This window comes from Sciurus carolinensis, chromosome 11 (assembly GCF_902686445.1).
Source record: "Sciurus carolinensis chromosome 11, mSciCar1.2, whole genome shotgun sequence".
NCBI lineage: Eukaryota > Metazoa > Chordata > Mammalia > Rodentia > Sciuridae > Sciurus > Sciurus carolinensis.
The window spans coordinates 15,353,926-15,376,137 of record NC_062223.1 but is presented as its reverse complement, the minus strand read 5'-3'; the positions used below and the strand labels follow the sequence as shown (position 1 = coordinate 15,376,137).

The window sequence follows — 22,212 nt, the reverse complement described above, 5'->3', positions numbered from 1 at the left end:
GGGCTGTCATCAAAGGTGCCAAAAGCTGATAGTGTTTCACCCTGTTTGCTCTTTCTTCACACGTGGGAATTTCTAATTCTTTGGATGTTATAGCTACCCCCAATCAGATACCTTCCTTCTTGCCACACTCTGCTAAGAATCTTTCTTACGTATAGTGTTCTACTTTTCTGCTGTAGTAAACATAGCATAGCAAGTAAAAATAATAATAGTATTTATTGAGAACTTTCTGCTCACCAGGCAACGAAGTATATGTGTTTTGCATACATTATCTTACTTTATCCCCCAACTTCTCTCTGGAGGACAAGCGTGATTATGATGATTATCCACAAAAGAATAAAACTGAGACATGACTAAATAACTTGCCCAAGGTTACACAGACAATTAAGTGGTGACCAGGATTGGGATGCAAGATCTGAGCCTCAATCCTGTGCTTCAGGAGTAAATTTTGGACATTAAGTACTTGGGGTATTTTTAGCAGCCAGTCTCCAATGCCTTCCCCTTTTCTCAAAGTTCCACCATTATGTAGTAAACCAGGAGCATCATTTAGAAGATGAAGTTACAATGCATACTAGGCTCCTGTCTGGGGTAATTTCTATTTCAGATCATTTGTCCTGGGGGAAGTCAGTCACGAAGAGGCCGATAGAGAGACCTATAAAGGAAGGAACTAGGACTTGTTACCAAGATTCACACCAGTGAGCACAGAAGCAGATCTTTCCATGAGTCAAGCTTCAAGATGACTGTAGACCTGGCTGACATTGCGACCGCAATCTCCTGAGATCCTGAGCCAGAACCCACTAGCTGAGCTCCTCCCACTTTCCTAATCTTCAGAAACTGTGTAAGAAAACAAATTTTGTTTTTTAAACCACTAAGTTTAGGACCATTTGTCATGCAACCATAGATAACTTATACACGGTTCCTGCCATGTCTCAGGGTAATTGTTCTAAATATCAGGACAGACTATACAGTACTGAAGAGGTGGACTCAGAAGGTATTTATGTCTGAATTCAGCCGGCAATAAACATAGCTAAAATGTATTGAAGAACATCAGACATACTTCTCGACTTCCTGCGTGAGTCATCTCATTTAATTCTCTCGTAATTAGCTCAACTTTTCAGATAAGTAAACATAGAAATACTGGATAACTATCCAAAGATTAAACATCTAGAAAGCAATAGGCCCAAAATCTAAAAGTGGTCATTGTGGGTTGTGAAACTTACCCACTACCCAAACTGCTCTTAGAATTCTTGATCTCTGAAATTTTGCTTGCCAGTGCCAATCAGCTTAAAGTAAAATGTCAAGAAACAAACCTGGCTAGTTGAGGTCTGTAGTTACTTGAGGTTTGACAATGACTAAGCAACGGGCAGAATGAAATTGTGCCTGTCATCAGGTAATTGAGGACCACATTATGGAGAAGAGTTGAGTGTTAAGGCTCCAAGAGCTGGCATGAGCAGGTTCGTTGAATACTGCTTACGGGCTGCTCGCCTGTCTTCAAAGGGACTTGAGTCACCAGTGGCTCCCATTTCACGGATGAAAGACTGAACTCTAGGTACCTTTAAAGAGTCCACTGTTGCTGGACATGCTGTCACACACATGTTGTCCCAGCTACTAGAGAGGCTGAGACAGGAGGGTCACAAGTTCCAGGCCAGCCTGGACAACTGAGACAGACCCTATTTCAAAATAAAAAATAAAGATGGCTGATGTTGTAACTCAAGAATAGACCTTTTGCCTAGCATGAATAAGATCCTGGGTTTAAAAAAATAAAAAAACAGCCAAGCACAGAGGTGCACACCTGTAATCCCAGCAGTTTGGGAGGTTGAGGCAGGAGGATCATGAGTTCAAAGTCATACTCAGCAACTTATAGAGGCCCTAAGGAACTTAGTGAGACCCTGTCTCTAAATAAAATATATATAAGGGGAGTGGGGGAAAGCGTATTGGGGATGTGGTTCAGAGGTTAAGTGTCCCTAGTTCAATCTCCAGTAATAAAAAAATAAGACTGCACTGTTGCTCCATCAATGTCTGAGGTTGGCATCAAAGCTCATGTCTCTCAAGCTAGGGTCTTTTCTCTTGTAAGGGATCCCACGGAAACCACGCCGGACACGGGAAATCACATAAGGGACTTTATTAAGCAAACAGAGTGTCTCCCTGCAGGGTAAGAGAGAAAATGAGAGGAAAAGAAAGGGAACGAGAAAGGGCCGCACAAGAAAGTGTGAAAGCGAGGAAGATAGAGAAAGTGAGTAGGAGAAAAAGATGAGGAAAGATGGCGGGGTAGCTACAGTAAAGCAATTGAATTCCCCAGGGCTAACAGGGGACCAATAACGGAGAAGGATACTTGCAAGCTGACTGATGAACCAATAGCTAGCTAGGATGTTCACAGATTGACAAGTAGTTGGGAGGCGGGGAAAGTGGCTGCACCAGAAAGGTCAGGGGGAGCAGCTTTGTACATTACATCTCTCTACTGTGTTATTTTCTTTTGTAGTTCAAAATAAAAAAACAACAAAAGAACCCTCTATGCATTATCTGAATAACCGCATGTGTTCTGATTTTTAAAAATTTTTTTTAAAATATTTACTCCAAAGAAACTACTTGGCCATTTTTAAAAACTAAAAACATTTGAAAGTAATTAAATCCTCTTGAGTTCTTGTTGGATGAAGAGATGGAAGTAAGATGATAGAATTAGCTTTGTGTGGCTTCAACTTCAAAGGAAAGACCATAGGAGGAAAGTTAGCTAACTACAAGTTCTATTCTGGTAAGAAATGAGAGGAAAAGGCCTGTGGAAGCCAGAGAGCTCGGATGTTAACAGCAGGCCCAGAGCTGGCCTCGGTATGGAGGGAACGTGGAGGGAAGGGGACCAAGGCAGGTCAAAGACACAGTCAGACTTGGCTAGAACCGTGAAACAGACTCTATTCAGCAACTAGCAAAGGACGAAAGAGCCAGTCCCAAAGTCATTTGTGTGGCAGCGATGCGGGCATTTTAAGGGTCAAATGAAGGCAAGGAAGAACCGTGGGTCAGGATCTGGAGGTAGAAAATTCCAGAGGACTGGCTCGCAAATGCGACTAGGCAGGCATGTCTGCCAGAGCCATTACCAGTTAGGATTAGGCCCTCCTGCAGGGACCAGAGGCAGAGGCGCCCTCCTTCCTGACAAAAGACAAAGAAACTCTCTTGGGTCCTTGAGAAAGAAATTTCTGAGGTTTCAAGTGACACTGATTCACAGTTGCAAGCTCTTTTTAGTAAATGCTCTAAGAAAGGCAGGTCAGGGGCCCATGGTCAGGGTGTCCACAGAATGAACCGTCAATTCTCCCCGCAGCTTTGGGCTTTCTGGGGCAGCAGGCATTTTAATGAGGGGCTGGGGCGACCTGGGGACTCGGCCTTACGACCTTTCGCTGCTAGAAGCCATGCGTTATGGCTGGGTTTTAAATGTGCCCCAGAGGCCCAAGGGCTGCAGGCTTGGTCACCAGCCTTGGCACTGTAGGGAGGTGGTGGAACATTTAGGAGGAGAAACAGAAAAGAAGGAAGTGGGTCATGGAGGCATGCCCTGGAGGGAGGTGTGGGGGACCCCAGCCCCTTCCTCTTTTTGTCCCCGGCTGCCGTGAGATGAGCGACCATCCTCTCCCACGTGATACCACCATGATGTAATGTCCTGAGCTGCCACAAGCCCAAAACCACAGGGGCAACCAGCATGGACTAAAACCTCTGAAACCAGGAGCCAGAATGACCGTTTCTTCTTTTTGAGTTCTTTATCTCCAGTATTTTGTCAACAAAAAGTTGACTAACATGCCATGCTAGATTTTGGTCTAGGACAATTGCTTTGGTCTGATAATTCTGCTGTTCTCAGGAGCACCAGGAAATGTTGTGGGGTGATTAAAATATTATTTATCCTAATTATGGTGGTCTCTGAGAGATTAGATAGATGAGAGATAGATAGATAGCTAGATTGATAGATATTATGTATGCATATATACAAATAAGTATATATACACACATTATGTATCTTAATGTTAAAAGCCATCAAATTATATCCTTTAAATATGTGAAGTTTATCATAGGTAAGTTACATCTCAGCAAAACTGATTTTAAAAACCAAAAACTTCAACGGGCAATTTCATTTTGAGCAGTTAACAAAACCACTATATCCAGATGTGTATCAACACCCAAAATCGTTGCACTTATTTTAAACTTATTTCACACTCTCTGGAACAGAGTGTGAAGCAGGGGAAAGAACTGAATTAGGATTTGGAGGAAGTAAAGTTTGGTAATAAAAGTTTAAAAAGTGTGTATCTTTGCATTATGTTTTAAATCTTTTTATCCTTTGGCACATCTGTCCTTTAACAAAATAGATTTTATTTCTTAGAGCAGTGTTAGTTTCACAGACAGACATCATTACCCTATGTACATGTATGATTACACAAATGGTGTGAATCTACATTGCACACAACCATAGAAACAAAAAGTTGTACCCCATTTGTGTACAATGAATTAAAATGCAGTCTGTAAATTTTTTAAAAAATTTAATTTAATTTAGAAAAGGAAAAATTAAATAGTAAATATACCCCCTCTCTCCACCACCACCAGTTTCCCTTATCATTAATAATATCTTTCATTAGTGTAGTACATTAGTTAACAACCAATGAACCAATATTGGAGTGTTAGTAACTAAAGTCCATAACTTACATTAGGGATCACTCTGTTGTACACTTCAACAGGTTTTGACAAATGCGTAATGTCATATCCAAGATTATCGTATCATCCAGGGTAGTTACAGCATAGATTACAGTATCATAGGTACCTATAGAGTATCACACAGGATAGTTTCTCTGCCCTAAAAATTTCCTGTGCTCTACCTATTCACCCCTCCCCTTCTTCCTACCCCAGTCCCTGGTGAGCACTTACCACTTTATTGTCCCTAGAGTTTTGTCCTTACTAGCATGCCACATACTTGGAATCATACAGCTCCTACCTTTACAGATTGGCTCCTTTCACTCAGCAATATGCATTTAGTTCCTCCGTGTCCATCCATGCCTTAGTATCTTATTTCTTTTTATCAGTGAATGATATTCCATGATATTCCATGATAATTGCCGGTATGATCAAATCAGGTAGTTCTTTAAATGCTAGATTTGATCATACCTGCAATGATTTCAAAGAATTGTATTTTACAGGAAATCTGTAATAGTGCATTGTAGTCAGTATCTCTCAAATAATGTCATGTGGAAGACTAGATTGGATCAATATAAATAAGGGAAGAGCAGGGTCTGTGGTGAATTTGGGTTAAATAATTAAACAAGAATCATTACTTCTCAGAGAATTTAGTAAATTTTCAAGGGGAATATAGAATATCTAGAATTTTCCAACCCTGAGATTTGTTAAGAAGAAATTTATGAACATACCAATAGATCAGTGTCGATCAATGACATCATTAGAAATCCACTCTTTATTCCACTCTGAGAGAATTGAAGAAACACCAATTGTTAACTTTTAGATGTGGTGTCCCCCAAAAGTTCACCTATGAGACAGCGCAAGAAGGTTTGGAGGAAAAATGTTTGGGTTATAGCATTAACTAACCAGTGGATTAATCCCTGATGGGATTAACTGAGTAGTAACTGGAGGCAGGTGGGGTACAGCTGGAGGAAGCGGTGCATTGGGTATGCAGCTATGGGGTATGTATTTTGTATCTGGCCAGTGGAGTTTCTCTCTCTGCTTCCTGATCACCATGTGAGCTGCTTCCCTCTGCCACACTCTTCCACCATGATGTTCTGCCTCACCTCAAGCCCTGAGGAATGGAACCTACAGTCTGTGGTTGGAGACCTCTGAAACCATGAGCCCCTAAGTAAATTTTCTTCCTCTACAGTTGTTCTGGTGGGGTCCTTTAGTCACAGCAATGAAAAAGCTGACTAAAACACCAATAATCCACCAAGGACAGCTTACCTTAGACATTCTCACCCAAATAGGAAACGGCTCTTAAAAAAACACCCAAAGCACATGCCTCTCCTTCTTTTTGTTTTCAATGATGTACCTTCTATAACAGGAGTATTTTCTCCCTAGGTGGTTGAAGAAGTAGAAGAAACATGATCCAATGGAGCAGGGAAATTACACCAGGGTGAAAGAATTTATCTTTCAAGGATTGACCCAGTCCCCAGAGCTGAGCTTGCTCTTATTTCTGTTCTTATTTTGTGTGTACACAGCAACTGTGATGGGGAACCTCCTCATCATGGTCGCTGTGACCTGGGAGTCCCGCCTTCACACCCCCATGTACTTCCTGCTCCGCAATCTCTCTGTCCTGGACATCTGCTTCTCCTCCATCACTGCTCCTAAGGTCTTGGTGGACCTCCTGTCAAGGAGAAAGGCCATCTCCTTCAATGGGTGCATCACCCAGATGTTCTTCTTCCACCTCCTTGGCGGGGCAGACATCTTCTCCCTCTCTGTCATGGCGTTTGATCGCTACATGGCCATCTCCAAGCCCCTGCACTACGTGACCATCATGAGTAGGGGGAGGTGCACCGCCCTCATCGTGGCCTCCTGGGTGGGGGGCTTCATCCACTCCATCGTGCAGATCTCCCTCTTGCTCCCACTCCCCTTCTGTGGACCCAATGTTGTTGATGGTTTCTACTGTGACGTCCCCCAGGTCCTCAAACTCGCCTGCACGAACACCTTCGCTCTTGAGGTCTTAATGATTTCCAACAATGGCTTGATCTCCACCCTGTGGTTTGTGTTCCTCCTGGTGTCCTACACGGTCATCCTGATGATGCTGAGGTCACACACTGGAGAGGGCAGGAGGAAGGCCATCTCCACCTGCACCTCCCACATCACCGTGGTGACCCTGCATTTTGTGCCCTGCATCTATGTCTACGCCCGGCCCTTCACTGCCCTCCCCATGGACAGAGCTGTCTCTGTCACCTTTACTGTCATCATCCCCGTCCTGAACCCCATGATCTACACCCTGAGGAACCATGAGATGAAGTCAGCCATGAGGAGACTGAAGAAAAGACTTGGACCTTCCAAAAAGCAATAGATGCTAGGAATTCCTGCTTGGAAAATAAGAACTGGAAAAAAAAAAAATATTTCCTCATAACGCAATAGAAGGTTCCCTATAATATGCCATCTTGAGACCAAATTTTATCTTTGCCCTACAATGGAGTCCTCTAATAAGGCTGTCCTGAGACGGCCTCACCTCAGTAAGGTTTTCTTTGGGTGAGGCTGTTGGCAACTTAGAGCCTCACGTCTATAATTGTCAGCTCTTAAAGGAACTCAAATGCTTATACCATGCAAACACCTCATCTGACAGGTGAGGGAAGAGAGTCTAAACAGAAATTATCTCTTGATATTTGAGTTGTGGTAACATCATGTGTTGCCTAGGAGATAATTAGTAAAATGACTTCCACAAATCAGACAGACTCAAAGTCTATAAATCCAACTACTTTTCCTTACGTAGAAATTGGTTTTCCTTTATTAACCTTGGAGAATTGTTTTCCATTTTTCTAAGGAAGTCTCTGAATTTTCCTTGCATAAGACGAGAGAAGTTTCATATTCTATCAAAGATTTCCTAGTTAATTAATGGCAGAGGCAAGAGTAGCCAACCCCCACCGAAGTACACACTTTACTGTTCCTGCTGCCTCTGACAGGATTTGACAGAATCTGAAACTATTTCATGTGTAAAAATGTCTCCTCTGTTGTAGTGTCACAAAAGGTGCTTATTTGTCCTTACTTCATGAAAGAAGACATATTGCAAGACTTCAGACTCCTATGAGAATTGCAATGTCACTTTACAATCATTCATTCCTGACCAAACCTCCAAGAAGAAAGGAATCCTATCCCACCTGCATCTCTAGAACATGCCTGACTCACACGGGCGCCAGAAACAAAATCTTAAGAAGAAAACGTGCTTTCCACCATTCAGGGATGGATCAGCTAAAGATTACAAGTCAGCCCATTCTAACATTCTCCTCATTCTTTATAGGATGCTCTTTAGCACCGCTTCATTAAGGAAGGAAGAAAATATCATTTGATTCTAGTCGGTCTCCTAGAAACCTACTGGTAAGCATATCGCTGAAACTGGAAATAAAATTTGAACTGGATATGTTGATGGGCCTGCAACAACTCAGTCTCACCTCCCACGGGGCAAGAATAATGGGAAGGAAGTAAAGAAACATTTGCATGGTGGGATCTAGGAGGAAACAAGGCAAAGGAAGCCTGCTGTAGACCAAAGCCCTTCACTGACCAGCTATATCACTCTACTGTTCCTCCCTTGGTGCTGGCCTCCAAGTTCTGCTCTTGGAATATTTCAAATATTAGGCACAGTTGACGGAGGATGTGCCAGAGACAATGCCACAACTTTTAAAATTATATGCAGCTCCAGGTCACAGCAGTCTCCGCATCCTTGATAATGTGGATGGTCACAGCAGGGCGTGGGAGGGGATGGATCTCCGAAGTCAGTCTCAGCAGGACCTCTCCGAGGATTCATTTGGGGTGGTCTAGGTGACTTATGGAAGGCCCAGGTTCCATTCCAGAGTGAAGGACATGTAGAGCAGGAATGCTTCAGTGGATGCACCCAAAGGGGATAAATCTAAGCCCAGGGTGTCAAAGGTAGCCTGAGGGACCCAAGCTCAGAAAAACAGACCCTTCTGTTAGGGGCAGTTATGGTTCGTCGATAACTCCCAGAAAAACGCTCCGCAGACACAGGTCTCACACGAGGAACTTTTATATTATGTGGACGATTAGCGTCCGTTTGGGGAAGGGAAGAAGGAAAAGAAGAAAAACATGGCGCATGGTTTCTCCTCATATTGGAATTTCGCGGGCTGGGAGGAACCAATCACGGAGGAGAATTATTACAGACTGACTGATGGACCAATGACATATTAGAATGTAATGTGGGAGGCAGGAAGATTACGGCAACATAAGCCAGAAATTCTTCAAACGGGAGAGGTGGGCGGAATGCAGATTGACAGGTGGTTCGGAGGCCGGGAATTCCTATAACAGGAGAGGCGGGCCTAACGCAGATTGACAGGTGGTTGGGAGGCCAGATTCCTTACAACTTCCGCGTGGTGGCTTAGGTGAAGGCAGGCAGACACTGCCAACAAAATCCACATTTTCTTATATTTGACACGTGGATACTTTACTAAAGGTGAGAGTTTTTTTTTTTAAATCTGCATTTGCTTCTTTCCAGCAGTGGTCAGGTCCTGCCTAGAGTTAAAATTGCTCACCCCACTTCTTACTCTCTCCTTGAATTTTGTATCCAATTGCCCACAAACGAAAACTCCAAGAACAAATCAAACTTCTCTTTGGACCAGAGTACAGAATCACATTCCGCCAGGCCCAGTGTATTTCTTTGTCTATCAACAGTAGTAGATATTTTCTTTCCTGTAAATCATTTTATTTTTTTAAAAGCATGCTTTTCATAAAAATTAAACTTCCTTCCTTCATATTTTTTGCTAAGTTTACTCTAACAGTCTTCGCTTTCCAAGAGGAAAAAAAAAAAAACAATTGAGAATTCACAAGAGACTCTTTAGTTCACATAAGTACAAATATATAAGGTGTGTGTGTGTTTTCTGTCTATATACATGTTTACTTATGTACTACTTACTATGAGAAAAACATACAGTGTATATTTAATTTTTTCTCCACATATTTTATTGGTGTATTATAGTTTTACATAATGATGAGATTTGTTGTTATATATTCGTGCATGCATACAATGTAACAATATAATTTGGCCAATATCCCTCCCAAGTCCTTGTGCCCTTCCTTCCCTCCCATCCCCATCTCCACCCTGTCCCTTTCCTCCACTGATCTCCCTTTGGTTTTCATGAGATCTCTCTCTCACACACACACACACACACACACACACTTTTCCTTTTTCCTCTCTAGCTTCCACGTACGAGAAAAAGCATACGGCCCTTGACCTACTGAGTTTGGCTTATTCCACGTAACATAATGGTCTCAAGTTTCAGCCATTTTCCTGCAAAGGTCATAATTTCATTCTTCTCTATAGCATATATTTAATTTTAAAACACACACATACACACACCTTCTCTACTGAGACTATCTCAGGATAGTTTCCTAAGACTACCAGAAGCCAATTTCCCAAAAATATGTGCTCCTTCTCCTTCAAGATCACAAGAACATGTTCCTTGAGAGCCTACTTTAATTTACACACGCTAACTTCTGCCGAGTTGTTCCACTTGACCACACCGAGAAGGTGAATTTCTGAAGAACCCCTTCCTCTTGAAAGAAGCTGCAAGGAGTCCAATGCTTTGTGATGCCTTCTTGCGATGCTTTCTCGTGCCGCTAGGGGGAGCCGTTCCTTTTCCGAAGTTTCTCCCTCGGGCAGACATTTCAGAAGCTTAACACGTTTCTATTTTTGGAGAGGAAGCTTCAAAACTCCTATCACCTCCATTTTCTCGGCCTAAAATTTCAAACCTGCTTCTGAGGAATGGAAACTGCTTAACACTCCAGCTCTTGCCAGATGGAGAGGCGCAGCTCTGTGGCTATTTCCCTGAGGTACTTCTGCTGCAGGCTCCAGGGCCACAGAGATCACAGTGGGAAATTTTTTATAGGGCATCCTTTACTCTCTGGGCCAGTGGTTCCCAGACTTCAGTGGGCATAAGAATCACCTAGTAATTCAGTAAAAATGTGAAATCCAAGCCACTACATGAAGGGCTTCAATCATTCTCTCGTGGAAAATGGAAACTACATTTTAACCAACACCCCCTGACTATGATGCAGACGGTTTGTGAATCACACTTTGAAACACACTGGTCTTGGTCCGTGTTTTTCAGATCAAAGATCCTCAGACTCAAAAAAAAAAAAAAAAAGTGTTATTTAAGTATTTAAAGTGTTATTTAAGTATTTAATGCATTAAAAATGCATTTTTAAAATGAAAGAACAGTCTAAGGTAGAACAGAAAAATCACAGAATGAGTATTTCAAAACTGTGCATCTGACTCAAAGGTAATATTCAAAATATATGAGGAACTCAAACAATTCAAAAGCAGAAAATGAAACAGAAAAAAAAAAAAAAAAAAAAAAAATAGCCTGATCTTAAAATGAGCAAAGGATCTGAAGAGTCATTTCTCAAAAGAAGACATGCAAACGAAAAATGTTGGGCATTGCTAATGTTCAGAGAAGTACAACTTAAAACCACCATGTGATATTACCTCATATTTGGCAGAATAGCTATTATGGACAGGATGAAAGATGACAAGTGGGGATCAGGATGAGGAGAAAAGGAAACCCTGTGTCCTATCGGTAGGAATGCAGATGAGGACAGGCATTGTGGAAAAGCAGTATGGAGCTTCCTCAAAAACTTAGATAGAGGGCTGGCATGGTGGCTCAGTGATTGAGCACCTGTGTAGCATGTGTGAGGTACTGGGTTCGAGTCTCAGCACCACATATAAACAAATGAATAAAATAAAGGCTCATCAACAACTAAAAATAAATTAAAAAAAAAAAAAAAAACTTAGAGAATACCAAGTGGTCCAGCAATCCCACTACTGGGTTTATACCCCAAAGAAATAAAATCGGCATATCACAGAGTTATCTGTGTTCCCATGCTTCTAACAGATGATTCACAATAGCCAAGATAAGGAATCAACGTAAGTGTCCATCAACAGATGGCTAGATTAAGAAAATGTGAGAAGAATAGAGGAACTGTGGATTGTGAAGAGGGACGTGAGGTGGGGAGGGTGCAGGAGAAGGAAAGATAATGGAATGAGGCAGACGCCCTCACCCTGTGTACATGTATGATTACACAAATGGTGTGACTCTACATCATGTACAACCACAGAAACGAAATGATGTACCCCATTTGAGTACGGTGAATCAAAATGCAGTCTGTAAACATAAAATTAAAAAAAAAAAAAAAAGAATTTAAAAGGGTGAGGGCCCTTCTGAGATAGCCTCCACCAGGATGACGATCATGAGCATCACACCAAGAGGCCTGGACGTCAGGATCTAGAATGAAGAGAGGACCCAGAGACCTGGAAGCAGTGCTCACCTAGTGTGGACTAAGTGGTGACGTCTAAGAATCCAAGATAGAAAGCGGTGGAAAGAACTGGGGCCCACAAGGTTGGGGGAGGTACCAGTATCTCCCAAGACAGAATGGAATCCTTAAAATGAATAAAATGTTCTTCTAAGCCTCATTAAAAAAAAAAAATAGAAAATGTCGTGCATATACACAATGGAATAGTATTTAGCCTTCAAAACGAGGAGATACTGTCAATTGCAAAAACATGAACGAACACAGAGGGCATTGCTTTAAGTGAAATAATCCAGGCGTGAATATGTGTGATCTCACTTTCGGGTGGAATTTAAAAACAAGTCCAACCCACAGAAGCACAGAATGGTGGTTGCCAAAAGCTGAGGAGTGGAGATCTTGTGGAGACGTTTCAGCCAGACAGGAAGACCAAGTTCAGAAGATCTACTGCATAGATGGCAACCGTCGTCAACGATGCATGATATGCTTGAAAACCGCTGAGAACGCAGATTTGAAGTATTCTCGCCACTAAAAAAATTCTAGGTGAGGTAATGCAGACAGGTAATTGGCCTTTCCACAATATAAACAGCACATCATTTTGTATGCTACACACATATATCATTTTACCTCTAAAAATTAAAATTTTTGAAGTTCCACCTCTGAATGCCATCGCAGTGGGGGTAAGCGCTTCAACAATTTTTTACATCCTTTTCAATATGCTTCTTACCAAAAGGGAAGTCATAACAGAAGAGTAGAGGCTCGGAGGCTCGGAGGCTTGGAGGTGGGGAGGCTGAGTGCACCCGGCGAGGGGCCCTGCAGGAACTGCAGGGGACTCCTGGGCTTCTCTCTCCTCCTCCTTCTCTCTGTACGCCTCACTCTTCCCTTCTCTTCCCCCGTTCCCCATCTTTTCTGTGACTCTGATGTTTATTGTACTGTCTACCCGCCTGTTGTCTCCCTGACCCGCCGCAGGTCCTCCACATGAATAAGACGTTAGGAGCCGGGTGGGTTGTGGCCCAGTGTTAGAGCGCCTGCCCAGCTGGTGGGAGGCACTAGGTTGGGTCCTCAGCACCACATAAAAATAAAAAAGACATAGGTATTGTGTCCATTTACAACTAAAAATATAAAAGAAAAAAAAGAAAAGGAGATAAGGGCCATTTCCAAACTCCACTCCAGCTGAAGTTGAAACTGAGCAGCCGCTAAGTGTATTTACTCAGAGCCCCAGCTCTGAGTATTTAGTCTGTTTTAGTTCTAATTTCGGATATTTTGGAGAAGGAGGCAAGGTTTCTGATGGATTGAATGCATTTCTTCTGTATTTGCCCCTCGGAGTCATTGTTTTTAATTCCTAAAAGTCACAAAATAATTTTTTTTTTTTTTAATTCAGGTCTCACTAAATTACTTAGGGCCTTGCTTAATTACTGAGGCTGGCCTCAAATTTGCAGTCCTCCTGCCTCAGGCTCCTGGGATTACAGGCACACACCACTGCTCCCATAAAGAGTTTTTTCTTCACCTTTAATAACAATGAGAACGAGACCTCTTCTCAAGATATCTTGAGGATATCTCAAGATCTAGTAGTTCTGTGACCTTGCAAGATATACTGCCCAGATTAAGTTCTATAATCCCCCAAGAAATGCAAAAGTCTACAAAAAATTATATGAACACAAAATCGTGTTCATATGAAACTGTTATTAATCTCAATCTGGAATCCATTTCCCATTTCTTTTCTTTCTTTTTTTTGTTGTTGTTGTGGATGGACCTTTATTTTAATTATTTATATGCAGTGCTGAGAATCGAACCCAGTGCCTGACACATGCTAGGCAAGTGCTCCACCACTGAGCCCCAGCCCCAGCCTCATTTCCCATTTCATTTCATCATTCATTCAATGACTTCTTATTTGCTTATATACTTCTTATGTTTTTATAATTGAAAGCCTACAATGTGCTATCAAATGTGTTCATTGCAAGTTATAAACAGTACAGTTCACCCTTTTCTCATACTTCTATGAAATTTGACAACTATATAAAGTCAAGAAGCCACAATTGTAATCAAGATACAGAATGCTTCCGTCACCCCCAAGTTTCCCCCATGCCACCTTGGAGTGAACACGTCCCCCCAAACCGCCCTCTTCACATGCAGACAAAATGTGCTAGGTGGGACGCCGGCTCGTTGCGATGGCCGATTTTCTGTGCCAGCTTCACGGGTTAAGAGAGCCCCAGAAAGCTGGTAAAACATCGCTTCTGGATGTGTCTCTCCCGAAGAGTTTAGTATCCGAATCTGTGGGCTCAGTAATACAGGTCGCCTTCACTAATGTGGGTGGACATCTCACAATCTATCAAAGGTCCAAAAGGAAGAGGAAGGGCGAACTTGCTCTCTGCCTGAGCTGGGCCACCCGTCAGCTCTGCGCCCAGACAGACATCAGTGCCTTGAGGCTCAGAGCAGACGGACGTCACACTGTCTGGGTCCCAGGCCTTGGCATTTGGACTGGAACCATGCTACTATTGCTACAGGCCTGGTATGTTGGTTCCCCCCACATTCATATGTTGAGACGTAATCCCCAGAGTGACGGTGTCTGGACGTCACCTTTGGGAAGTGACTAGGTCATAAGGGCACAGTCCTCATAAACAGCATGAGTGCCCCGGTAGAAGAGGCCCAGAGAGCCCCCTGCCCTTCCACTGACTCGGACAGGATGCAGGCCCTTGCCAGACACTGGATTTCCCAGCCACCCAGAACTGGGAAAAATAAGTTTCTGCTGTTTATCTTATAAAGCCTGTGGTGGTTTTTGTTATTGTTGTTGTTTGTTTGTGTGTTTTTCTAGCTGCCCAAATAATACCCAGACAGGCTGGTCTCTCAGCATAAATCCATGTGTGGTTTGTTGCTTCTATTTCCCTGGAGAACCCAGGCGTCATGTGGAATCCTACTTGGACTTTCAGGATGGAACCCTTGATGTGTCCACAGTCCCTGTGTTGTTCCCCTTTCCAGAAAGTCATACGAATACGATCGCAGAGCACATAACGCTTGGTTCTAATTTAGTTCCCTTAGCATAATGTTATTGAAATAAATTCATGCCATTGCCTATGTTGGAAATCCCAGCCCTATTTTATATTTATTTAGAAACAGGGTCTCACTAAGATGCTTAGCACCACTGTGGTATGGCTGTACCACCCTTTGCTTAGCTATTCAGTTAAGAACATGGCGTGTTTCCAGTTTTTGAGAATAACAGAGTCGCTATAAACAAATAACAGAGTCGCTATAAACATTCACATACAGCTCTTCGTGTAAACATGGGCTTTCATTTCTTTCCAGTAAATTCCTAGAAGTGGAACTGCCTGGCCAGCTAAAGAGTGCTTTAACCTTTGTAAGAAACTTCTAGCCCAGAGTGGAGGTGCACACCTGTAATCCCAGCTCTTCCAGAGGCTGAGGTAGGAGGATTGCAAGTTTGAGACCAGCCTGGGTAACTTAGAGAGACCCTGCCTTAAAGAAAAATAAAAAGGGACTTGGGGTGTTACTCAGTGGTAGAGCGCACCCGGGCTTAATCCCCAGCACCAAAAAACTAAAAATTAAAAAAAAAAAAAAAAAAGGAAAGAAAAGAAAAAAGAATAAAATTTCAAAACTCCTCCTAAATGGTTGAATGATTCTGCACTCCCACAAGCAATGTGGGAGAATCTTAGCTGTTCCTCACCCTTGCCAGTATCGAGTATTGTCAGTTTTATGATTTTGTTTTTGTGTTTTAGTTTTTCTACCAGGTATGTAGTGATATTTTATTGAGATTTTAGTGTGCATTTTCCTAACAGCTAATAATATTGAGATCTTTATGTTTTTATTTACCACCTCTATGTAGTCTCTTTGGTGAAACACCCATTTTCAGATCTGTACCCATTTGTTTACTTGGGGTATTTGTTTTCTAATTATTGAATTATAAGAATTTTTGCTTTTTGTTTTTTGAGGTTCCCCTAACCAAGGGATTTAACCTTCTGCACTTTACCACTGAGCCACATCCCCAGCCCTTTTAATTTTTCATTTTGAGACAGGGTCTCACTGAGTTGCCCAGGGCCTCACTAAATTACTGAGGCTGGCCTCAAATTTGAGATCCTGCTGCCTTAGCTTCCTAAGCTACTGAGAGTAGAGTGAATTAAAAGAATTTTTAAATAATTCTGAATACAAGACTTTTATCAAGTAAGGCTTTTGCAATTTTGTTTTCTCCCAGTTAGTGACTTCTTTTTTCCTAAAGCTCTTCTCTGCACTGGGGACCCAACCATATCTTGCCATATGTATCTCTTCCTCTGGTTGCTTGTTTGTATCCTTTAAGATAAACTGGTAAATTTTTTTTTTAATAGTGTGTTTAGAGAGTGGAAGTTTTTTATTTTTTTTGTTACTGAGGATTGAACCCTGTCTGGGGCACTCAACCACTGAGTCACATACCCATCCCTTGCCCTATTTTGTATTTTATTTATAGACAGAGTCTCACTAAGATGCTTAGCACCAAATTTATTTATTTTTTTTTAGTTTCTGCATCATACTATTTGTGTCTTATTTAAGAAATTTTGCCTAACCAATGATCACAAAGTTTTTTCCTCCTCTATCTTCTTCTAGAAGAAAACCCGACAGATTCAGCTCTCACATCTTGCTCTGTGATAATCCCTGCCTTTTCAAAGCTTTAAAGAGATTGATCCCTGATGAGACACTGCCCGGCAAAGTGTGTGCTCTGTTTGAAAACCTTCAAAGACAATCTCCTCTTTTTTTTTTTCTTTGATGGATAAAATTCGATTACAAAAGATCTCGAATGAAACGTACTTTCACAAGAAGATCAGAAATTTTAAATAGCACTGTCAAAAAAAGTTTTTCCTCAGAAACATATTCAATTCCACGTGCATGCATGATTCATGGCCTGTTACAGACTGGGAACCAGGCAGGAGACTGAGGAAGCCTGTCTCCTTGACCAAACTTCCACCAGACTTCTCTGAACCCCCTCCCGCACTATACCCAGACCTCAGCCACCCCCATCCTCAGCCTGCACAGAGCCCGGTTTTAGCAAGAATCCTGCAAGCTCAGTTTATGAAGAATCCCCACACCCTTGACATCTACTCATCCCGGCCTGCTTCAGCAAGAATCCAGTACAGTCGGCTCACCCTTGAGGTCTCCTAGGAATTTTCCTGACTCTTCTCTGTGGTGTAAGTCCCCAGCTGTCTCGACTGTATTTGTAGTGGAGTCAACTCTGTTTCCTGTATTCTGATCACCTTGACACCTGTTGCAATGGCCCTAAATAGAGTTTTCCTTACCATTTTATTGAACACCAGAATTTTTTTGATTTAACAATACTTTGGGTGGGGGAGGAAAAGATAAAACTAATAAGCTAAATGTCTTGAGCTCATGGATCTGGATACCACAAAATTAAATAAGGGCCAGAAGGAAGGTATGACCAGTTCCATTGCTGCTGGGGCTGCAGTTAAGAATGAGGAATAGGAAGCTGAATCCGAACTGTTGTGAATGAGGAACGGTTTGTCCTTAAATATGAAGGGGAAGAGAGAGGAAGAACACCGAAGGACCAGGGCAGTAGGTGTCTTGGTCCATTTTATGCCACTACCGTAGAATACTACAGACTCATTTATGATGAATAGAAATTAATTCCGCATATCATACTTATTATTCTGTATGTCTGGCTCCTGGCCCAGGCCTTCCTACTGCATCGTAACAGGCCAAAGGCATCACATGGAGAAACAGAGCAAGAGACTGAACTTGCAGCCTCCGGTCCTTCACAATCAGCACAAGGGACCCACCCTCGTGACCCCAACAGCTCCCCTTAGGTTCCACCTCCCTACACTGCTGCTCTGGGAAGTAAGTGTGCAACACAAGGACTTCAGGGGACACACTTAAACACAGCAAGGAAGTATGGCCGGGTGCAGAGACATGTTTAAGTAGCCCTAAGATGGCGACTGGCGTTGGGCCAAGAGGTGGCGCATAATTAGTGTTAACACAACGTGATCTACTTTTGCCTAATTGGTTAATGTCTCTTCTGCACTAGTGGTCAACAGATGTTCCTCGTTCTTAATTGGTATCTTGGCACATGCTCCAACCGTTCTACTTAATCCTAACCTGATTGGCTGCCTTAGGTATATAAGACATTCTCTTCACCTGGGAGGAGATCGCAGAACGCAGGACTAAGCAGACACCTCCAGGTCGCAGGTTGCAGATCACAGAACGCGGGACTAAGCACACACCTCTAGATCGCAGATCGCAGATCGCAGAACACGGAACTAAGAACACACCTCTAGGTCGCAGGTTGCAGGACGCAGGCTGCACCTCCAAGAAGCGACTCACCTCTAAGAAGTAGATCTCTGAAAGTGTAGCACCTCTAATATTAAGCAAAGTATCTCTTCCTCTAAGCAAAGCCTCTCTTCCTCTCAAAGCCTCTCTTCCTCTCAAAGCCTCTCAGGAAGTAGCCCAGATAAAGATAATAGAAGTAGTTCATTCCCAGTCCACCTCCGATAAACTCCCGCGGGACTGTTGCTGCGGGTGTCAACAGCCAGGGGTTGTGGAATTTGTATTTTAGAGAAGTCCTTCTGATGGTTCTGTGAAGGATTGACCGGAGTTGAGTTAGACCAAAGATGGGGACGCTGTTGGTAGTTCAGAGAAGAGATGACAGAGACCCACAAAGCAGCAGAATGGAGGAGGAGCGGTTGCAGATGAAAGAATCTGCAGGACCTGGTGACTAAATGGTAGGAGAGGAGAATAAGGGGGAGGCAGAGTAACTACTTAGTGTCTGACTGGGGTGATAGGTTGGTGACACCATCCCCCCAGAAGGGAAATTCAGAAGGGTCTACGTTTAGGGGCAAAACTGCATGTTCTGTTTGGATCACTTGTGGGGTGGGTTGAATTGTGTCCACCTGTGGTTGTTTAAATATTAGGTGTCCCCCAAAAGCTCATGTGCGAGGCAATGCAAGAAAGTTCAGAGGTGAGATGATTGGGTTATGAGAGGCTTAACCTACTCAGCGTGTTAATCCCCTGACAGGGATTGATTTGGTGTAACTGAAGGCAGGAAGGGGGAGGCTGGAGGGGATGGATCATTGGGGGCATGACCTTGGGGTATATATTTCATGTGTGATGACAGCAGTCTCTCTCTCTCTCTCTCTCTCTCTCCCCTCCCCCTCTCTCTCTCTTTCTCCTTCCTGGTGCAATGAACCAAGCCTCTTTCCTCCACCACACTTTTCTGCCATGATGTTCTCCCTCACCTCAAACCCCAAGGAATGCAGACAGTCATCTATGGACTGAGGCCTCTGACACCATGAACCCCCAAACAAACTTTTCCTCCTTTAAAATTGTTCATCAGGTCTTTTGGTCACAGCAGTGGAAAGGCTGAATAAAACACCACCTAAAAATCATATTTTGAAGCCTCAACCCTCAGTGCCTCAGAATTTGACCTTATTTAGCAACAGGGTCTTTAGAGAGGGAAGAAAATTAAAATGTGGCGATTAGGGTGGGCCCAGAGCTAATGTAGTTGGCTTCCTTACCAAAAAAGGGGAAATTTGGACGCAGAGATACACAGAAAGAGAAGACAACGTGAAGAGACAGAGGGAGAAGACAAGCCAAGGAGAGAGGCCTTGCAAACTAAGATGGGATAGGCTAACTGCAGCATTTCCTAAAAGTATTCCTAAGCAAGTGATGTTGTTCTACACAAACTGTACCAGACTTACCTGTCAAGACAGAATAAATGACATTTATTGAGTGTCTATTATGTGCAGATCATTTGAATGTATAGATATACTATTTCAACATATCCTTTCAAGAATCGTGTGAGCTATTATCCCCACTTGACAAAGGAAGTTCACCTAGCAGTTAAGCAACTAGTCCAAAGCCATACAGCACAGACTGGTTATGTACTGTGCCCAAGACACAGAAACTGAACCTTGATTTGGTTCTGGGTCTCCAGATCGAGCCTCTGGACTATGCCCTTTGTGACAAGGGCAGACAGGAAAGCAGAAGGAAGGGGTTTGATGAGCCTGGGGAATACAAGAATGAGGACCTACGTTAGCAGAGCTTCTGGAAAGTTCTAACGGGATTAAGGCACATGCAAAGCACAGGACTAGTTTCACTTCTGAAATCAGTGTGATTTGTACCAAGCTGACCGGTTTACATACATCACCCTCAGTCCCCAGAATTCTTCATAAAAATCCCTTTGTAAAAGCCCATCTTCCCTCTCTTACCCAGTTATAGAAATTTCATATGGACTAAAGATTTAAACATTACAAAACTTTTAACAATATAATCGCTGAGAGAAAATACAGCAGAATTTTTGGAATTACAATCTCAAAATAAAGAACTATTTTCTAAGCAAAATATCATAAAACCTCCTCCCTCCCCCAAAATAAGAGGATGACGAATTAGGCCATATAAAAACAGGTAATTTCTGCATCGCACAGAGCATCATAATCAAAAGACAGATGGCAAGTCTGGGGAAACGCAGCTGCAAAACTGGGCCCAGCCGCGCACGCGCGGAGGGCGGGAGGGGCGCGCATGCGCAGCGCCGTGCTCTGGCGCCGGCACCGAATAAATACATCTTTTAAACGTCCTGAATCTAAAGACACAAAGAACATCTGGAAGTCAGCAAGAAACATTAACAATATAACAGAAAATTTGACAAAAGCGGTAACTCGTTCAAGAGAAGGGACGTACGAAGGATTCTGAATTCTTTACCTTGCTCACGACATTAATTGTTCAAAACCTATTTTTAATTTCAGTAAATACAATATGTCTGGGGACTAGGGGTTAATCAACAAAATAGGAGGTGGACTCCACTCACTGGTGGCCCAGAAAGCGGCTTTTAAAGGCGGTGCCGACGCAGTTTAGGAGGCAGGAGGGGAGCAACAGGGCGACACCCGGGAATCCCGGGAGCTGCTCCACCAAGGGCGCAGGCGCAGAGGCTCCAGGCGAGAGCCACTTGCACTTCCCAGGAGGGGCCACACGGGGGCAGCCTCCGCAGGCCATTCGTCCGGCGCTCGGGGAAACTGAGCCAGTGCTGTAGGGCTGGAAATGCTGCAGCGACTCTAGCAAGACCGTTCCTCTCCAGCTTCCCCAGGCAAAATGTAGGTCCCAAGGTAACAGAAACCAAAATGCAAACACCGTAGCACGAAATGGTTCCACTGGGGCTCGAACCCAGGACCTTCTGCGTGTAAAGCAGACGTGATAACCGCTACACTATGGAACCACGTGCAAGGACATAGCACCAAGATTACTTAATTCAAGATAATAAATTTTAATGAAGCACAAAGAAACTAAAACTGCATGTTCAGGTACTGCCGTTAGAGGGGAAAAAAAAACTCCAAAAGAAGTGCAAAATTTCCAGAGCGCGAAGGGAAGAAGCCAGTCATCGATTTACGACAGGGCGCGCTGCAGGCAGCGTGGAAACAGCCGCGGCTCCAGCTTCCGGAAACAAAATCAAAAAATCCAAGACTCAAAAAGCGAGCCAGCTCTCCTGGTTCCACTGGGGCTCGAACCCAGGACCTTCTGCGTGTAAAGCAGACGTGATAACCGCTACACTATGGAACCCCGTGATGACGGTTTGTGCCTGGATATCTTAACTGCACACAAGACAAAGCAACCGAAAGGAGACAGACTGATCGCTGGGCAAACGGACTCCGAGAGAAATTTTCCAAAGGATTTCGGATTTCCTGGCGCGGCTCCCAGGCGAGGCCCTCGGCCGCACCTCTGCTCGGTCACTCTGGGGAGGGCCGCGCTTCGCGCCCGGGCCGCGCCCTCCTGCCCTGATGTACACAGCGCGGAAAGACCGCGGATACCTGGCTCTGTGGCGCAATGGATAGCGCATTGGACTTCTAGACAGATAGAGGGATTCAAAGGTTGTGGGTTCGAGTCCCACCAGAGTCGCTTTTTTTTAAATAAGTGGGACAGCAGGCAGGAACCAGAAGCGAGGATCAAAAACAAAACAACCCGAGAAAGGGGTCACGAACTGAAAGAATGAAGACTCCGGTCTCTTACCAGGTCCCCTTACCAGGTCCCCTTACCGGCTAAACGTGGAAGCGAGACTCGGAAGAAGGAGACCCGCGCTTCAAGTGCTGTGCTGACTCTGCCGCCCGAAGTGACTCTGCTCCTCTTCAGGATCACCGCCACCAGGCTCCCGTTTCCGGCGACCAGATGTGATCAACAGTTACCGAGGCGTCCCCTCCACCACCGCGTCAGTCTCTTACACCGAGATTTTAATTGTGAAACACTTAAGTCACTCAGTCTTACCTAAGTAAGGGG

The 22,212-nt window shown here is 43.5% G+C and overlaps 1 protein-coding gene, 1 long non-coding RNA gene and 3 other non-coding genes across 5 annotated transcripts; 2 read left to right on the top strand and 3 right to left on the bottom strand.

Annotated features, from left to right (window-relative positions):
* The first annotated feature begins 6,070 nt into the window (after window positions 1-6,070).
* Window positions 6,071-7,006, top strand: LOC124960437 (olfactory receptor 4D9-like). The gene has a single exon (XM_047519201.1). The coding sequence runs from the start codon at window positions 6,071-6,073 to the stop codon at window positions 7,004-7,006; it is 936 nt and encodes a 311-aa protein (XP_047375157.1).
* A 2,857-nt stretch (window positions 7,007-9,863) lies between these two features.
* On the bottom strand, window positions 9,864-22,149 carry LOC124960439 (uncharacterized). The gene is made up of 3 exons (XR_007104076.1): window positions 21,975-22,149; window positions 20,548-20,549; window positions 9,864-10,785 (listed from the first exon to the last, which is right to left on the bottom strand). It is a non-coding gene; the product is annotated as an uncharacterized LOC124960439 (long non-coding RNA).
* Trnav-uac (transfer RNA valine (anticodon UAC)) lies at window positions 21,088-21,160 on the bottom strand. Its single transcript has one exon. It is a non-coding gene; the product is annotated as a tRNA-Val (tRNA).
* On the bottom strand, window positions 21,429-21,501 carry Trnav-uac (transfer RNA valine (anticodon UAC)). The gene has a single exon. It is a non-coding gene; the product is annotated as a tRNA-Val (tRNA).
* On the top strand, window positions 21,752-21,837 carry Trnar-ucu (transfer RNA arginine (anticodon UCU)). Its single transcript is given in 2 exon segments — window positions 21,752-21,788; window positions 21,802-21,837. It is a non-coding gene; the product is annotated as a tRNA-Arg (tRNA).
* Window positions 22,150-22,212: the final 63 nt, after the last annotated feature.